Source organism: Panthera leo, chromosome C1, assembly GCF_018350215.1.
Source record: "Panthera leo isolate Ple1 chromosome C1, P.leo_Ple1_pat1.1, whole genome shotgun sequence".
Classification (NCBI taxonomy): Eukaryota; Metazoa; Chordata; class Mammalia; order Carnivora; family Felidae; genus Panthera; species Panthera leo.
This window is the reverse complement of record NC_056686.1, coordinates 205136858-205152966: the sequence shown is the minus strand read 5'-3', so window position 1 is coordinate 205152966 and position 16109 is coordinate 205136858. Positions and strand designations below refer to the sequence as shown.

At 43.0% G+C, this 16109-nt stretch overlaps 1 protein-coding gene across 1 annotated transcript in view; it reads left to right on the top strand.

Moving 5' to 3' along the window:
- Positions 1-1813: 1813 nt before the first annotated feature.
- FARSB (phenylalanyl-tRNA synthetase subunit beta) overlaps positions 1814-16109 on the top strand; it is a 73497-nt gene continuing 59201 nt past the window's right edge. Inside the window, exons 1-6 of the mRNA XM_042950282.1 lie at positions 1814-1891; positions 2743-2939; positions 8979-9034; positions 12682-12836; positions 15074-15143; positions 15754-15869. Coding sequence (XP_042806216.1) covers positions 2882-2939; positions 8979-9034; positions 12682-12836; positions 15074-15143; positions 15754-15869 — 455 coding nt within the window. The 5' untranslated portion in view covers positions 1814-1891; positions 2743-2881. The remainder of the gene's footprint in view (positions 1892-2742; positions 2940-8978; positions 9035-12681; positions 12837-15073; positions 15144-15753; positions 15870-16109) is intronic.

The window sequence follows — 16109 nt, the reverse complement described above, 5'->3', positions numbered from 1 at the left end:
AAAATATACTTGCTAATTACAGTTCTGTTAAATACAAAGGGTACAGTGAAGGAAATAATCTCACCACCTAAGACAACTACTGTTAAGAAAAAAATTAAGGGGGTAGCTCAGTTGGTTGAATTTCTGCTCGGGTCATGATCTCATAGTTGTGAGATCAAGCCCCGCATCAGGGTCAGCATGGAGTGTGGAGCCTGCTAGGGATTATTTCTCTCTGCCTCTTCCCCACTTGTGCCTGTGTGCGCGCTCTCTCTTTCTCAAAATTAGTAAACTTAAAAAAAAAAAGAATTATATTTGAGACTAAAGTGGAAAAAATAATAATGATCACATGTCTTGTTTCCAGTTTGGGTTTTTTGGTTTTTGGGTTTTTTTTACAACGAACAATGTAACACTGAACCTTTTTATTTGCTCACCTGGGGCACCTGGGTGAGAGTTTCTCAGAGAAACATTCCTGGGAGTTTAATGGCAGTAAGGTATGCACAGGTTCTGCTCTTCTAAGTAAGGCCCTATTTTCCAAAGCTTATACTTCCAATTCTTGCCAACATTTAGTTTGGTCAGACTTTCACGTTTTTATCAGTCTGGTAGGGGTGAAAATGTATTTCCTTATGGGGCACCTGGGTGGCTCAGTTGGTTGAGTGTCCAACTCTTGATTTCGGCTCCAGTCATGATCTCACGGTATACGAGTTCAAGCCTTGCGTTGGGCTCTGGGCTGACAGCTGCTTGGGATTCTGTGTGTCCCTCTCTCTCTGCCCCTCCCCCACGTGCTCACTTTCTGAAAATAAATAAAACATTAAAAAATATTTCATTATAATTTGAACTTGTATTTCCCTAATTTCCAATGGAAGGAGGACTTTTTGTGTGTGTATTGGCCAGTCCATCTTTTGTTTCTAGGAAATGCTGCCATCTCATTCTTGCTCTCCAGCTGGCTTTAAAATTAGACAAAAGAGGCACCTCCCTACAATTTGTGATATACACTCTCGTTTTCCAAGTGTCTTTCCTATCAGTCAGCTGAGCACCTGTCATGAACACTGGTGTTCTAGTTTTCTCTTTTCCGTTAGAATCCTCTAAACATTCAGTCCTAGCAAAGGTACAAAGGATGAAAAAGCAGGATGGACGCATTGGGGGATACAGGGAGATGAGAACAGAATTCCCCTGGTGGTTTGAGACAAACAGGAAACTGAGTAGGATAGATGATAATGACAGCTGCCTTACTTCTAGGGCCTAGGACTTAAGCATGTTAATCATTTATGAGCATTTCTGATCCTTAGGATAATTCTCTAAGGTGTATATTATCCCTGTTTCGTAGATAAGGAAAAGTGAGGTTCAGAGGCAACAGAACACTTTGGGGTTCCCAGAGGAGAGCAGGTCAGCATGCAATAATTTATGAAGTCCTTTATTTGTTAATTGAGAGCTGAGTACCAATTTGGCAGAAGATTTTGTTGGGCATGATGTTTGCTATTGACCTCTGCCAATCGGTTATGTTGGGCACTGGGAAGGGATTGCCCGCAGTCATGGAGGGAAACTAATACAGTGAAAACTTGCTTGATGGTAGTCAGAGAGGCCTAAGTTCCACTCCCTACTGCCTCCCACCTGAATGGCTTTGGAGGCCTCACTCACTAAATACTAGAAAGGATAAAGGCAGGTCTCCCTCATGAAAACGCCTCAGCTCTGCCTTGAGAGGTGAGTGACTCCATTTGTGCCTCAGTCTCACCATCTGTAAAATGGGAATAATGGGTGCCTATGTTTGTATATTAGTTTCCTGTAACAAGTAACCATGAACTTGGTGGGTTAAAACAACAAATTTATTCTCTCACAGTTGGAAGCCAGAAGTCCAAAATCAGTTTCACTTGGCCAAAATCAAAGTGTCTGTAGACCCTCCAGGCCTGCTCCAGAGGTAAGGGAGAGTCCATCATTGTTTCTGATGGCTGCTGGCATTCCTTGACTCGTGGCTGCATCATCACAATCTCTGCCCTCACGGTTATACTGCCGGCCCCTCTGCTGTTTCTGTCAAATGTCCTTGTGCCTCCCTCTTCAAATGATGCATGTGATTGCATTTAGGGCCCATTCTGATAATCCAGGATAATCTCTCCATCACCAAATCCTTAATCTGCAAATACCTTCCAGATGAGGTGACATTTACAGGGGCCAAGAGTTAGGACCTGATATCTTTGGGGGCCTCTATTCAGCCTATTACATTTAGGGTTGTCAGAAAGAGGAAATCCGCTACTGATGACGGAGGACTGAGCACAGTATCCGCCAGCAGACAGCACTGCCTAACCATCAGTTTGTCTCTTTTTCTAAAAATGTCTCTAAGACCCTGTGTCTTAAAGGGCTGCTGCAAGGCTCAAACCTAGAGTACAAGGGAGACTGTACGTAAGCGCGAAGATTGAAGCCCAAACTGCGGCCTGACGGTTTCTCCAGATCCCACAGCTCAGATTTGCACATTTTTCTCCGTAGGCTGTCAGAGACCTCTCCCGCTCATCTTCTCACCTCCCCAGGGAGAGGATGCTCCACCTCCAGGCCCCGCCCCCGACGTGCCTCCCCTTGTGCCCCTCCCACTAGTTTGGCGTCCTCCGCCCATAGTGGGTTGGAGGCGTGAGGGCCTTTGCGATCTGCCTATTCTACTGCCTATCATCAAATCGTAGCACGTTGTCGCCAATGTTGTCTCCTTTCTCAGCCTGCACGTTATTCATACCACGCATATGGATTTAAGGAGTTTAACTGTCGCAATTTACGTGCCTCCAGATGAAAAACGAGGCAGAAGCTGTTGGGAGCCGACTGGCAATATTGAAGGGAGCCCGCACAAGAGGGAGCCGGGTCCTACGTGCCTCGCGCGCTGAGCCCGGCCGGTTCACCGCGCAGGCGCAGTAGATCCCGACTCGCCATGCCGACTGTCAGCGTGAAGAGGGATTTGCTCTTCCGAGCCCTGGGTCGGACCTACAGTAAGTGCGGGCGCCGTGGCCTGGCTTTGTGCCTCTGCTCCGAGGCTGGGACCCCCCCCTCCCCCCTTCAAAAGGCCTTCGTGAGAACGTTCACGCTGCCCGGCAGGTTTTGGCCTCGGGTGGTCCGGGTAGAGACGGGGATGTCTGGCGGTCGAAGCGGCCGGGCTGGGCTGAAATAGCCTCTCCCAGCCCGCCTTGCCAGGGCTGGTGTTGCATCATTCGCACGTGCCAAGCTGGCCATGTCATTCGTTCAGCAGTCTCACATGGAGCATCTGTTGCGTGCTTCGTGTCGGGGGATAGAATAGGAATGAAGCTCTGGGTTGCATCCCGAGTGCAGCTAGTTGAGCGCGACAAGAAGAGCTCTGTAGGAACAACATTTATGAGGCATTAGGGGGTAGAAGCTTGAGCAGGAAGTGGTGGCATTCTGTCTTACTTTGTTAATGTTTTTTGAGCACCTGTTAGGTGCCAGGCGCTGTTCCTGGCGCTTTGGGAATACAGCGGTGCGCATGACACGTAAGGCCCCCGTTCACGTTCTGATGACGGAGGCAGACAATAATTAACCAGCACACTAATGAACTGATTCTGGATTATGTTAAAGGCTATCGGGGAAACAAAAATACTGTGCTAAGAACAACGTTAGATAGGATAGTAACGCCTGAGACCTGAATGACGACGAGGAGTCTTTACCCGGCGGGCTCAGTCTTCTTGCTACACTTGGGTGTCTTTTTTAGTTCTGAAAACATCCCCATTTAGAAAAGGGAGGAAACAGTGCAAATTATCAGCGGCCATATGGTTGTAGCGGTTGAAATGATAGCTGTCTCTCCCCATAGTTATCAGCTTATATAAGGGCTGTGGCAACTGATTTGTGAGAACTATTTTTGGATTTTAAGGTTCAGTATAAGAGAGACCTAGTCGGTGTAACAGGTACTGCTGCCTAGAATGTTACCACGAAGATAGCTTTTAAAATGTTTCTAAAGTCGCAATTTTAGATACCACATATTCTTCAAGTATTATTCTTTGTCGGGTTCTGCCGTAAGTCCCTGAAAATAGAGGTAATACTTTTTGACTTCTGAATTCAGCTCTAATTCCCTACACTGTTTTATTTTACAATGTGCTTATTTATATTTCTTAACCCATTCTTCTAAACCATGTTCTTACTAATGGTATATGCCTGAATTATACACGATGGTATGGGGCAAATATTTAAGACATCTGTGATCAGTTACCACCCAAGTATCCATTTCTGAGAAAGTAAAAAATACTCTAGGTTTTTAAAATGGTGAGATTTGTCATCTATTTACATCTATTTGATTTCGTAGATTCTCTAGCGACCCCTCCCATGTTTTTCTTATTGAAAGTGATCAGGCAAGCTTGATTTCACCTCCCCCCGATAAGTATCCATCAGCTAATGACTCAAATTTCAGAGGGGTGCCCGGGTGGCTCGGTTGAGTGTCCGACTCTTGATTTTGGCTCAGTTTATGACCTCGCAGGCCATGAGTTCGAGCCTTGCATCAGGGCTCCATGCTGACAGCGGAGAGCCTGCTTGGGATTCTCTCTCTACCCCCATCTCCTGTCCCTCCCCTGTGCACGCATGTGCTCTCGAACACTCTCTCTCTCTCTCTCTCTCTCTCTCTCTCTCTCTCTCTGAAAATAAATTAAAAATAAATGAACTTAAAATTTCAGTCATGAAGGTTGATGTTACTGAGGTGTACTTAAGGCAGGTTAGAAATACCAGTTTATATTTCCTGTATTTTTTCTTGAAACTTTATTGGGTTGAGGTCAAAGTTGGAAAAGCATGTTTAGCAAAGCATCTAGTTTGCAAGTTAGAATGGGTCCCTCTTGTTTCTTACCCTCTTTTTTTTTGTTAGTCTTCCTCACTTTTTATTCTCAGATATTCAGTCTTTGGTATGCACATTCTATTTTTTTTCAGTCCTTCCAAGGTTTGCTTTTTGTCCTAAATTCCATTGTTTCTCCCTGTCACTGCCTTCACCATCTCTTGGCTTACCAAGGAGATTTCTCAAGCTGCTTTTGTTCTGGTCCTTTTCCTTCTCTGGGGCCGTTTTATCTCCTTAGTCTACCTTTTTATCACTTTTCTGCTCAGGTGTGTTCCTTTTGCCACAGTTAACATTTTCTTGTTAACTGATTTATTATCACTGTTCGGTTCTGCTCCTGCTCTGCCTTGGTGTGACTGCTGACGGGACTGTCAGAGCCACCTGTATATGTCCTACAAACCTCTAAGGGGTAGTCACTTAGATGTGTTGTTTTGTTAGAATTATTAATCACAGTTTTGTTCTTGTTTCGAAGCACGTGAAATACAGCGGATAGGAATAAAACAAATTGTATAATGAGGCATTGAAAGATGCAGTGTTTTAACGGTTCTAAACTAAATGGTTACTGATCAAATTGTTTTCTATTGCTGCATAATAAATTACCCCCCACATTAGCAGCTTAAGATGGTCGTGTGTTTTATGGTTTCTGAGGGTCCAGGAGTGAGGAGTGGCTCAGTTGGGTGGTTCTGGCTCTGGATGTCTCATTATGTTGTCCTAAGGGTGCCAGGTCTGTAGTCCTCTCTCCAGGCCTAACTGGGGTTGGAGAATCTAATTCCAAGTTCACTCAAGTGGTTGTTGGCAGGCCTCTGTTCTTTGCACATGTTTGGCCAGAGACTTCAGTGCCTCTCGCTAGGACTGCTTGCAATATGGTGGCTTGTTTGTCCCAGAGCAAGAGGTCCCAAGAGAGCAGGTAATTGAGTGTTCAGAGTGATAGAAGCACATGTCAGAAGTGACATGCCATCCCTTCTCATATTCTTTAGGTCACACAGACCATTTCACAGTGTGGAAGGTGACTACACCAGGGTATGAATACCAGGAGGCGGGTAGTTTTGGAAGCTGACTGCCAGTCTGTCCTCTGCCCCCTCCCCCCACGGTGATTCATGTTCTTCCCCCATACAAAACCTACTCACCCCTTCCCAAGGATTCCAGAAGTGTTATCCCATCACAGCAGCATCTCAAAATCCAGAATCTCCTCTAAATCACGGCCCGGTGTGGATGAGGCTCTTCAGGTGTAGTTTCTTAAGTACAGCTGCTTGACTATAGTTTCTCTTGGTCTCAGAGACTAAAGAGATGATCTGCCCAGCCGACAACTAACATCAGCGGGGAGAGAGGCATAGGAGGACCGCTGTACACATTCCTCGTCAAAGGGGAACATGGGAGACACATTCTGAAATTGAACTGGCACGTGTTCGACTCTCTTGATGAGGTCTCAAGGCCTAGGATCCTTCTCCATGGCTTTCAGCCCTACCCTCTGGGCTCTTGGCTGCGCTCTCTGAGTGATCCTTATTTTTATGGGGGAAAGAAAGCACGTGTCTTACATCCAATTAGTTCTCTCTACTTGCCAGTAGCTTTTTGGCGGTTCAGAGACTTCATTTTGTCCTCTCTCTGTCCCTTTCAGCTCAAGCTTGTAATGTTTCTGCCTATATATTTCTTTTAAAAACTTTGTGGGTCTTCAGTGAGTTTTGCTAGTTTCCATTTCATTAGTGAGAAGCCATGGCAGTCACAAATTTCTGAAATAAGGTGTTTTGTACCTTGGATTTGTACTGATACAGGGCCCTTGATTAAGCTCAGTTGTGTGACTGAACTTGTGAGGCACAGCCTTAATTGATAGTGCCTTTTTTCTGAATGAATAGTACCTTTGATCTTTTTGAGTCTTAAGAGTTTACAGTCATATCCTTGATTTCATCTTTGGACCATGCTTTCCTGGCAATGCTCTGGATTTACTGTTTGCTCAGAAGTCATTTCTTTATCGTAGTACCATTTTATACCTTAGGAGACTGAATTTTTAAAACTGTCAAGTCCTGGCTCCTTTTTAATGGCCTTTACTTTGTCTCTTCTCTCATAAACAGCAAGAAAAAAAAACCAAGCGACACCTACAGCACTGGTTGGGAATCTTAGTTACATCACCTAGTTGAGTAGGTACATTTTCTACAGTGTGCATAACCGGGTAATAGCATTGCTAAAGTTTTGCCTTTACATAAAAAGGATTCCCCTTTGCCAGTTTCTAGTAACACTGCCTCAGGCTCCTCCATATCCTCACCTGTATCCTATTAAAGACTATGAGGCTTCTCGTTACAGGCACTTGAGGTTTTGATTTACACTTTCCTCAAAGCCTGCCTCCTGGTTCCAAAGCCATATTCCCATGTTTTCCCTGTTTTGTTTTGGCATCACTCCATTTCCAGGGACTGAAGTCTCTATCGCTGCATAACGAATTACCCCAGGATGCAGTACTGTAAAACAAGTGGTGGTTATTTCCCAGTTATGTTGTGTGTGTGTGTGTGTGTGTGTGTGTTTAATTTTAGTTAACATGCAGTGCAATAGTGATTCATCACTTAACATACAACACCCAGTGCTCATCATAAGTGTCTTCCTTAGTACCCATCACCGGTCTAGCCCATCTCCCTATTTCACAGTTTTCTGAGAGAGGGACGGAGGAGTGGCTTAGCTGGGGGGTTCTAGCTCTGGGTCTCTGACCGGGTTGCCGGCAGGATGTCAGCTGGGCCTGCAGTCGTCTCCATCCAGGCTTGGCTGCCTGAAGAGTATGCTCCCGGGATCACTCATGTGATTGCTTCAGACCTCAGTCTACACAAGGGCGTGAGTACCAGGAGGTAGAGATCACTGGGGACATCTGTTGTTCTTCGCCCCAGTTAACGGTATCCACACGGGAGACCTGGGGGTCCTAGACTCTTCCTGCTCTCACCTCCCGCCTCCCATCCGGTCACTGAGCCGTGCAGATCCTGCTTCTTTGACCTTTCCCACATTCTTCCTTCCTCATACCCACCGCCACTCCTTTAGTCAGGCCCTCACTGTACCTCACTTGTACTGTTAGGGAAACCTCCCTGCTCCAATCCATCCACCACCTTGCTGCCATCCTTTAAAGTGCAGATCTGATCCTGCTTTTGCCCAGCGCAGAATCCTTCCGTGTAACCCCCACTGCCTACAGGCAGGACAGAGCAAGTCCCTTGGCATGTTGTGAGTTCTTTTACTTGTTGCGTCCAATTTCTTCCTGACCGGAACCTTAGGCTTCATCCGTACTGAACTTTTCCAAATTTGCCATGCTCTTGTCCCACTCCTCACGGTCTCTGCCTAATGAACTCATCCTTTCTGTGAAGCCTTAGCTGACTTTAAGTGGATAACGGCCTTCTTCGTGCCACCTCCGTACCTTGCACTTAAAACTATGTTTACGCATCTGATTTCTTTATAGAGGAGTAAGTAGTAGGAATTGTTTTATTTTTGTAGCCTTGGCACCTGGTATAGCCTCCTGCCACGTAGTAGGTTCTTGTAAATGCTGAACTGAAGTGCATTGTCAAGATCAGAATCTTCAGACCGGCTTTTCACTAGAATATGCTGGTAATGACGGTTTGTGTTCAATTTTTGATAACAAGAAAGTCCCTCAAAATGCCGTATGAGGTAGTGGAGGGAAGCAGAATGTAACTAAGGAAGAGAACCGTTAATTGTTGCAGACCTAGTATGTTTTAGGGTGCTGTGGCAGGTCTGTTACCTGCATAATAATGTTGAAAACTTTCCCAGAGTTCCTGCTATAAATAAATGACTGTAAAATGCTATTTTATGGATGAGGCCTAGGAGTCAGGAAGTTTACATAAGGTGCCAGTTCTTAGAACCAGGAAGTGGAGTAGTCAAACTCTGGCCCGGCCAGCCGGGCCGCAAGGCCTCAGGATTTTAAAGGATAGGACTTACGTGACATTATCCCACTGTGTTGGATCTGTGTTTCGGAGCCCACTTTACGTTTGATCCCTACCCAAACTTCCCAGTGCAGGTAACCTGATTCTCTAGTTGATATTAAATGAATCAGCCCTTAAATAGTCATTTGTTTTTAATTTTTTTTTTTGTCTCTTTTGGTTTTAAAATGGTGCTGATGCCTGATATTTCATATGCTTGGTGTAAGGCAGTTTTAAAAGAAAATGCAGTTTATATACTACTCCCATTTAAGCTGAACAAATTAAAATTAGCAATCTCCTTTTTTTTCCAGCTGACGAAGAATTTGATGAACTGTGTTTTGAATTTGGTCTGGAACTTGATGAAATTGTATGTATTGAATATTTTTTCAATAGTTTGTGTATAAGCGCATTTTGCAGAGGCCTACTGTATTTTGTTACCTGATGGTTAGACTAACATGGAATATTCGTGGGCTATGGTGATTGCTGTGTTCTTGGTGTTAAGGGGCTAAGCTTCAGTTCCAAGAGAGTCTGTTGCTTTCTTTAAAATCTCAGAGAGGGTTTACATGTTACGTTGTCACCTGAAGTTATTGGGCTAATGCTGGGGAGACGGATAGACCATGTCGAGTAACCCCAGAATGAGGGTGTGCTCCTTTGCAGTGTGGTGCCTTTTTATAAATTATGGAAAGACGCCTGGGGAGCGATGGAAACGTTACTTTAGCCAGAGTTTATGTCTCACTGGCCTGTGGTTCCCCCTACTTCTCTTCCTCTGCCCTACTGTACCTTCCTCTCTTCCTGTTTAACCAATGTTAATTCATTCCTCACTCGTTACTGTATACATTGGCCTTGTAAAATGATCTTCTGTTTTTTGAAGGGCTGCCTGTAAAAATCATTATGAAGCATATCCCTAGCCTTTCAATTATTAGTTATTAAATTAGTATAATAAAATATTAATAAAAACATCAAATATTACTATAATATTAAAATATTAAAAATTAGGTAACATATTTGCAAAATGTATTACTCATGATCATGTAATAGACATTGTATTTATAACTAAAATGATTTAATATTTCTCTTGTAATTAGTGTTATCTTTTCTTACACCTTTTATCTTCTTGATCTCTGCAGTGTTACAACACTGTGAGGCTAAATCTTTAGGCTGACATGATGTAAATTGATTTGCCTTGTTTTTTCTGCTGCTTTAACTGATGTTACAGGAAACCTTTGTTTTGTTAATGAGCATCTCTATGCTTGAAGTTGACTGAGATTTTTCTGTTAAATTGCTGTGATAATTACACTTGGCTTATGTTTGAGGCTGTGTGATATCTAAGCATTGGACTGGCTATCAGAGAATCTGAGTAATAGGTTAAGCTCCCACATTCACTAGCTGGGTAACCACTGACAATTAAATTACATCGCTTCTCCGGGCCTTCTTCTCATGTGTGAAATAAGGGCTGGACTATACGATTGATGTAGACCCCTTCCAGCTCTGAAATTTCTGTGGTCTTTGATTTCAGTAAGATTTTTATTAGCCCTCACAGACCCAGTCTTCACATACAGTCCTAGCATGATCTGAGATCCTGAAATGAAAGATTTAAGCTGGTGTCTTTTTTGCAAAGGGAGTAGGCCTTTCTTCTGTAATTCAGAGGTCTTCATTTCTCTGCTTCCCACATTTTCTCCCCTTTTTCATAAGGGTCCTTTCTGAAATGCCACATGTCCTATGATGGGGGAGATAAGGACGCAACATGAAAGGAGGCAGAGGGAGGAGGAAGAATTAGAATTTAAATAGAGCTCAATCAAAGGGGGTCTATGAAATTGCTGTTTATTTTTTAAATTGAAGTATAATTAACATGCAGTATCTTATTTCAGGTGTACACCATAGTAATTCTTATCTTTCTTGATAGTGGTTTATCTTTAAGAATATCTGTTACTGGGGCACCTGGGTGGCTCAGTCGGTTAATCATCTGACTCTTTTGATTTCAGCTCAGGTCATGATCTCACGGTTCGTGAGTTCAAGCCCCACATCAGGCTCCATGCTATCTGTGAGGAGCCTGCTTAGGATTCTCTCCCTCCCTCTCCCCCTCCCCCTCCCCCTCCCTCCCCCTCCCCCTCCCCCTCCCCCTCCCTCCCCCTCCCCCCCCTCCCCCTCCCCCTCCCCCTCTCCCTCCATCTCTCTCTTTCTCCATCTCTCTCTCTTTCTCCATCTCTCTCTCTTTCTCCATCTCTCTCTCTTTCTCCATCTCTCTCTCTTTCTCCATCTCTCTCTCTTTCTCCATCTCTCTCTCTTTCTCCATCTCTCTCTCTTTCTCCATCTCTCTCTCTTTCTCCATCTCTCTCTCTTTCTCCATCTCTCTTTCTCCATCTCTCTTTCTCCATCTCTCTCTCTTTCTCCATCTCTCTCTCTTTCTCCATCTCTCTCTCTTTCTCCATCTCTCTCTCTTTCTCCATCTCTCTCTCTTTCTCCATCTCTCTCTCTTTCTCCATCTCTCTCTCTTTCTCCATCTCTCTCTCTTTCTCCATCTCTCTTTCTCCATCTCTCTCTCTTTCTCCATCTCTCTCTCTTTCTCCATCTCTCTCTCTTTCTCCATCTCTCTCTCTTTCTCCATCTCTCTCTCTTTCTCCATCTCTCTCTCTTTCTCCATCTCTCTCTCTTTCTCCATCTCTCTCTCTTTCTCCATCTCTCTCTCTTTCTCCATCTCTCTCTCTTTCTCCATCTCTCTCTCTCTTTCTCCATCTCTCTCTCTCTTTCTCCATCTCTCTCTCTTTCTCCATCTCTCTCTCTTTCTCCATCTCTCTCTCTTTCTCCATCTCTCTCTCTTTCTCCATCTCTCTCTCTTTCTCCATCTCTCTCTCTCTGCCCCTCTCCCACTTGCTCTCTCAAAATAAATAAACTTAAAAAAAATTTAAATCTGTTATTATCTGCGGTAATGTGGCGTTTGAGATATTCTAAGCTTTTGGCGACTGTATTAAAATTATTTTAGTGGTATTTCTTCTCTCTTCTCTCTCTTGGTTGCCTTATTCTTGCTGCTCCATACCTTTCCTGTCATTAGATTGCTTCCCATTGTGTCTGTAATCTCTTCTCATTTGTACCACAGCTTCTCATCGCTTCATACTTTTTTGTTTTTGTTTTATTTTTTATTTTATTTTTTTGAAAATATTTTTATTTATTTTTGAGACAGAGAGAGAGCGTGAGCAGGGGAGGGGCAGAGAGAGAGGGAGACACAGATTCTGAAGCAGGTTCCAGGCTCTGAGCTGCCAGCACAGAGCCCGACGCGGGGCTTGAACTCACAAACTGTGAGATCATGACCTGAGCCAAAGGTCGGACGCTCAACCGACTGAGCCACCCAGGTGCCCCTGTTTTGGTTTTTTTTTTTTTTTTTTTTTTTTGTTTTGTTTTTTTTTTTTAATACTCTCATTCACATGGGTGCCTACTGGATTTAGCTTTGAGAGTCATTATAAGCCCTATTTCTTTTACTTGGTGAATCATCTTGACTTTGCCTCTTTGGCACTTTTCGTTGTTGTTGCCCTCCGTACTTGGTGATGGTGTATTTTCTTTTAAATCCAGGGTGGGCAAACTTTTTTTGTAAAGGGCCAGATAGTAGCCTTGTAGGTGGTGTAGTCTCTGTCACAACTCAGCTGTTGCAGTATGTAAGTCACAATAGGTGAGATGTAAACAGATGGTCCTGGTGATGTTCCATTAAAACTTTATTTACAAAAACAGGTGGCAGGCATGATAATGGCCAGTGGGCCATAGTTTGCTGACCCTTGCTTCAGATGAATTAGTGCTGTTCTGGAATGACTGAGGATGCTAGATGTCAGAACTCAGCAAAAATTGGAGTATTTTCTGGTGCTGTGATTGTAACACTTAATACTTTTATTTTTGTTGCAAATATAATAAACACATTTTACTGCCGAAAAGAACATGTATAATGTCGTTACTACTTTATAGCACTGATTACTACTTTTTCAGAAGAGTTAACATTTATTTCACTTTATTTTTTGGGGCTTGTTTTAGACTTCTGAGAAAGAAATCATAAGTAAGGAACAAGGTAATGAAAAGGCGGAGGGAGCCTCTGATGTTGTTCTTTACAAAATTGATGTCCCTGCCAATAGATATGATCTTCTTTGTTTGGAAGGATTGGTTCGAGGACTTCAAGTCTTCAAAGAAAGGTAAGAAAATACTTAGTAAATACTTTGCTAAGTTAGGTTTCTTTTGCCTGCATTATCAGCAACCTTAAGTCTTCAGAAAAAGACTTGCAGGACAGGTACACAGCATTGGGGCTGCATAGAGAGAGGCTTGGAGAGTAAGATTCATGCAGATTATAGCCATCTGAAAATTTGCATATTGAGTCCTAGCCTTTTATTGTGGGAACATATTTAAAACTGGAGTGGTTAATGATTTTATGGTTTCTTAAAATTTTTAGTGGGTTCATGTGAATTTCCTCAGTAATCCAGTTGAAGTAGATGTTGGGAGGAAAGTAGAGGTGTCAAACCTTGATACGCTGTTTGCTTGAGAACTCTAAGAAGACTCAGGAGTGGAGCTTCCTAACTGGAAAACTGAAAGTCTTGTGATGGCTGTCTGACCATGGGCAAGTTAATTGGCCTCTCTGATTTTAGTCTCCTAGTTTAGAATGGATTTTTTTTTTAAATTTTTTTTTCTAACGTTTCTTTATTTCTGAGAGACAGAGAGAGACAGAGCATGAAGAGGGGAGGGGCAGAGAGAGAGAGGGAGACACAGAATCTGAAACAGGCTCCAGGCTCTGAGCTGTCAGCACAGAGCCCGACGCGGGGCTCGAACTCACGGACCGTGAGATCACGACCTGAGCCAAAGTCGGACGCTCAACCGACCGAGTCACCCAGGCGCCCCAGAATGGATATTTTTAAGTCCCCTTCCAACTACTCATGTAATGAATACAGAAAGTAATGAATATATAAAGTGAAAAAGAGGTGAAACAGTAACAGCTATCAAAAATAATTATTTTTGGTTTTGATTACGTATGTATTATTTGGTTAGCTGCAAAAGAATAAGAGCCTCTGGCCAGTGGGCTAGATTCTACAACTGTGAGGTTTCAGATGACTGATGGGTGTGGGTGAAAGGGTGATGATGAGGCATTTGGTTTAGATGGTTAAAATTTGGAGGGTGACTCCATTCATTCTCTCTGCATGACAGATCCTCTTATTTTAGGATCAGGGATGATCCCTTAGAGTGCATTTTCCAAATCTGCTTGATTAGAATTTTCTACTCTTAGCAGGCACCTCATGTGATACTTATGATCAGACAAAATTAGGAGAGTGACTTGCTGCTCAGAGTGTGGTCTGTGGACCAGCGTACTCTCTCTCACCTGAGAGTTGTTAGAACTGCAGAATCTCAGCCTGTCCTCAAGACCTGTTGAATCACTCTGTGGTTTAACAAATTCCACACTTGACTATAAGCGCTTAAGGTTTGAGAAGTACTGATTAAAACAGTAGTTCCCAATCTCTTATAAGAATTACCTGCACTGTGCCTTCAAAATACACCATTTACCAGGCCTTTCCTTGAATATCCTGATTCAGTACATCCAGATGGAACCAGGCAATCTGTATTTTTTTTAAAGTTTGTTTGTTTATTTTGGCAGAGCTATAGTGTGTGCAAGTGAGCACAAGCGGGGAAGGGGCAGAGAGAGAGAGAGAGAGAGAGAGAACGAACTCCACGCAGGCTCCCTGCTGTCAGTGTGGAGCCTGATGTGGGGCTTGAACTCATGAACCATGAGATCATGACCTGAGCTGAAACCCAGAGTTGGATGCTCAACCGACAGAGCCACCTAGGCTCCCCAGGCAATTTTTTTTTTAAACATTTTTTTTTTCAATGTTTGTTTATTTTTGAGAGAGAGAATGTGTGGAGGAGGGTCAGAGAGGTAAACAGAGGATCCGAAGTGGGAGAGGTGCTGACAGCAGACAGCCTGATACGGGGCTCAGACTCACGGACTGTGAGATCACGACCTGAGCCCAAGTCAGACGGTTAACTGACTGAGCCACCCAGGGGCCCCAGCAATCTGTGTTTTTAATAAACCCTATTTTTCCTAGAGGTTCAGAATCTCATGGTTGGAGTAAAGCTTAAAGGTTATTGAATCTAGTCCTTCAGCTGATGTAAATGCCCCCCCCTCCCCCCCATGGCTGCTTAGTGTTTTCTAGCCTCTGCTGATCCTGCATTAGTAGGGCTCCCCTATATCTAGGGCATCCTATACCATTTTTGGACCACTTTAAATGTTAGAAAGTTTGCTTTTTGTTTTGCTATTCAGCCTAAATTTGATTTTCTTTAACTTCAGCCAGTTGTCCTAGATCTATTCATTTTATATACTTTTACACAGACTACAGCTGATGAAATGGTTTGGTGAAAAATGGGCAAGTTTGTTTTAATTGCCTTTTAGGATAAAGGCTCCAGTGTATAAACGGGTAACACCTAATGGAGAAATCCAGAAATTGATCATCACAGAGGAGGTAATAAAGATAAATTCTTATTTTCCTTCTTAAAAAATTTCCTTGGTGTATATATTTATAAGGTGGGGAGGAAAATGAAACAAAGCTGACCCTCTGCCAAATATAATTTTCTTTGATCATTTGCTAAAAATGGACGTATATTTAGCCTCTAGCTCTTAAAAACTGTCAGTTTGTTCCCTTTCATTTGTCAGTAACAGCAAAGCATCAGTTTTCCTCAATAATTTTGGAAAATAACACCCATGTGTTTATTTAAAGTACTTTGAGATATAATTGTTTAAGTTGTGATACATTAATAAAATTTACAGAAACTTTGAGGGGACATCACCTTGGTAAAAACATCAACTATGAGAAAACTACTTAAAGACACTAGTTTTTTCTCAGTTATTCAGTAAATTTTCAGAAATTTTGCTGACATGTAAATTCCATGAGAATGACGACTTTGTCTCTTGTCACCACTCTATCTCGGATTGAATGAATATATGAATATACATGTTATACGTGTTTGCAAATTTGTGATACTATCAAGAGTGCAGATAACTTTGTTTTACAAGACGTTATTACAAAGAAAGGCCCTAGTCTGGACTCTATCTAACGGCCTGATGCACTGCAGACAGCAAGAATACGCCCTTATGCTGTGGCTGCGGTTCTCCGGAATATCAAGTTCACTAAAGATCGATACGACAGCTTCATTGAACTTCAGGAGAAACTACATCAGAACATTTGCAGGTTTGTCGTTGCATCTTCTGTCCTCCTTACCTTCCTCTGTCCCTTCCCCCCTCTTTTTCCTTTTTACCCTTTTCTCTCTCTCTCTCTCTCTCTCTCTCTCTCTACCCCCCTTCCCTCCCTCCTTCCTTTCTTCTTCTGCAGATTTTTTCAAAGCGTTTCTAAATTAATCTGTGAGAGTAACAAGTTTAAATTTGCTTAGCTAAATTGCAATCAGTTTAAATTTTACCAGACAGCTATTTG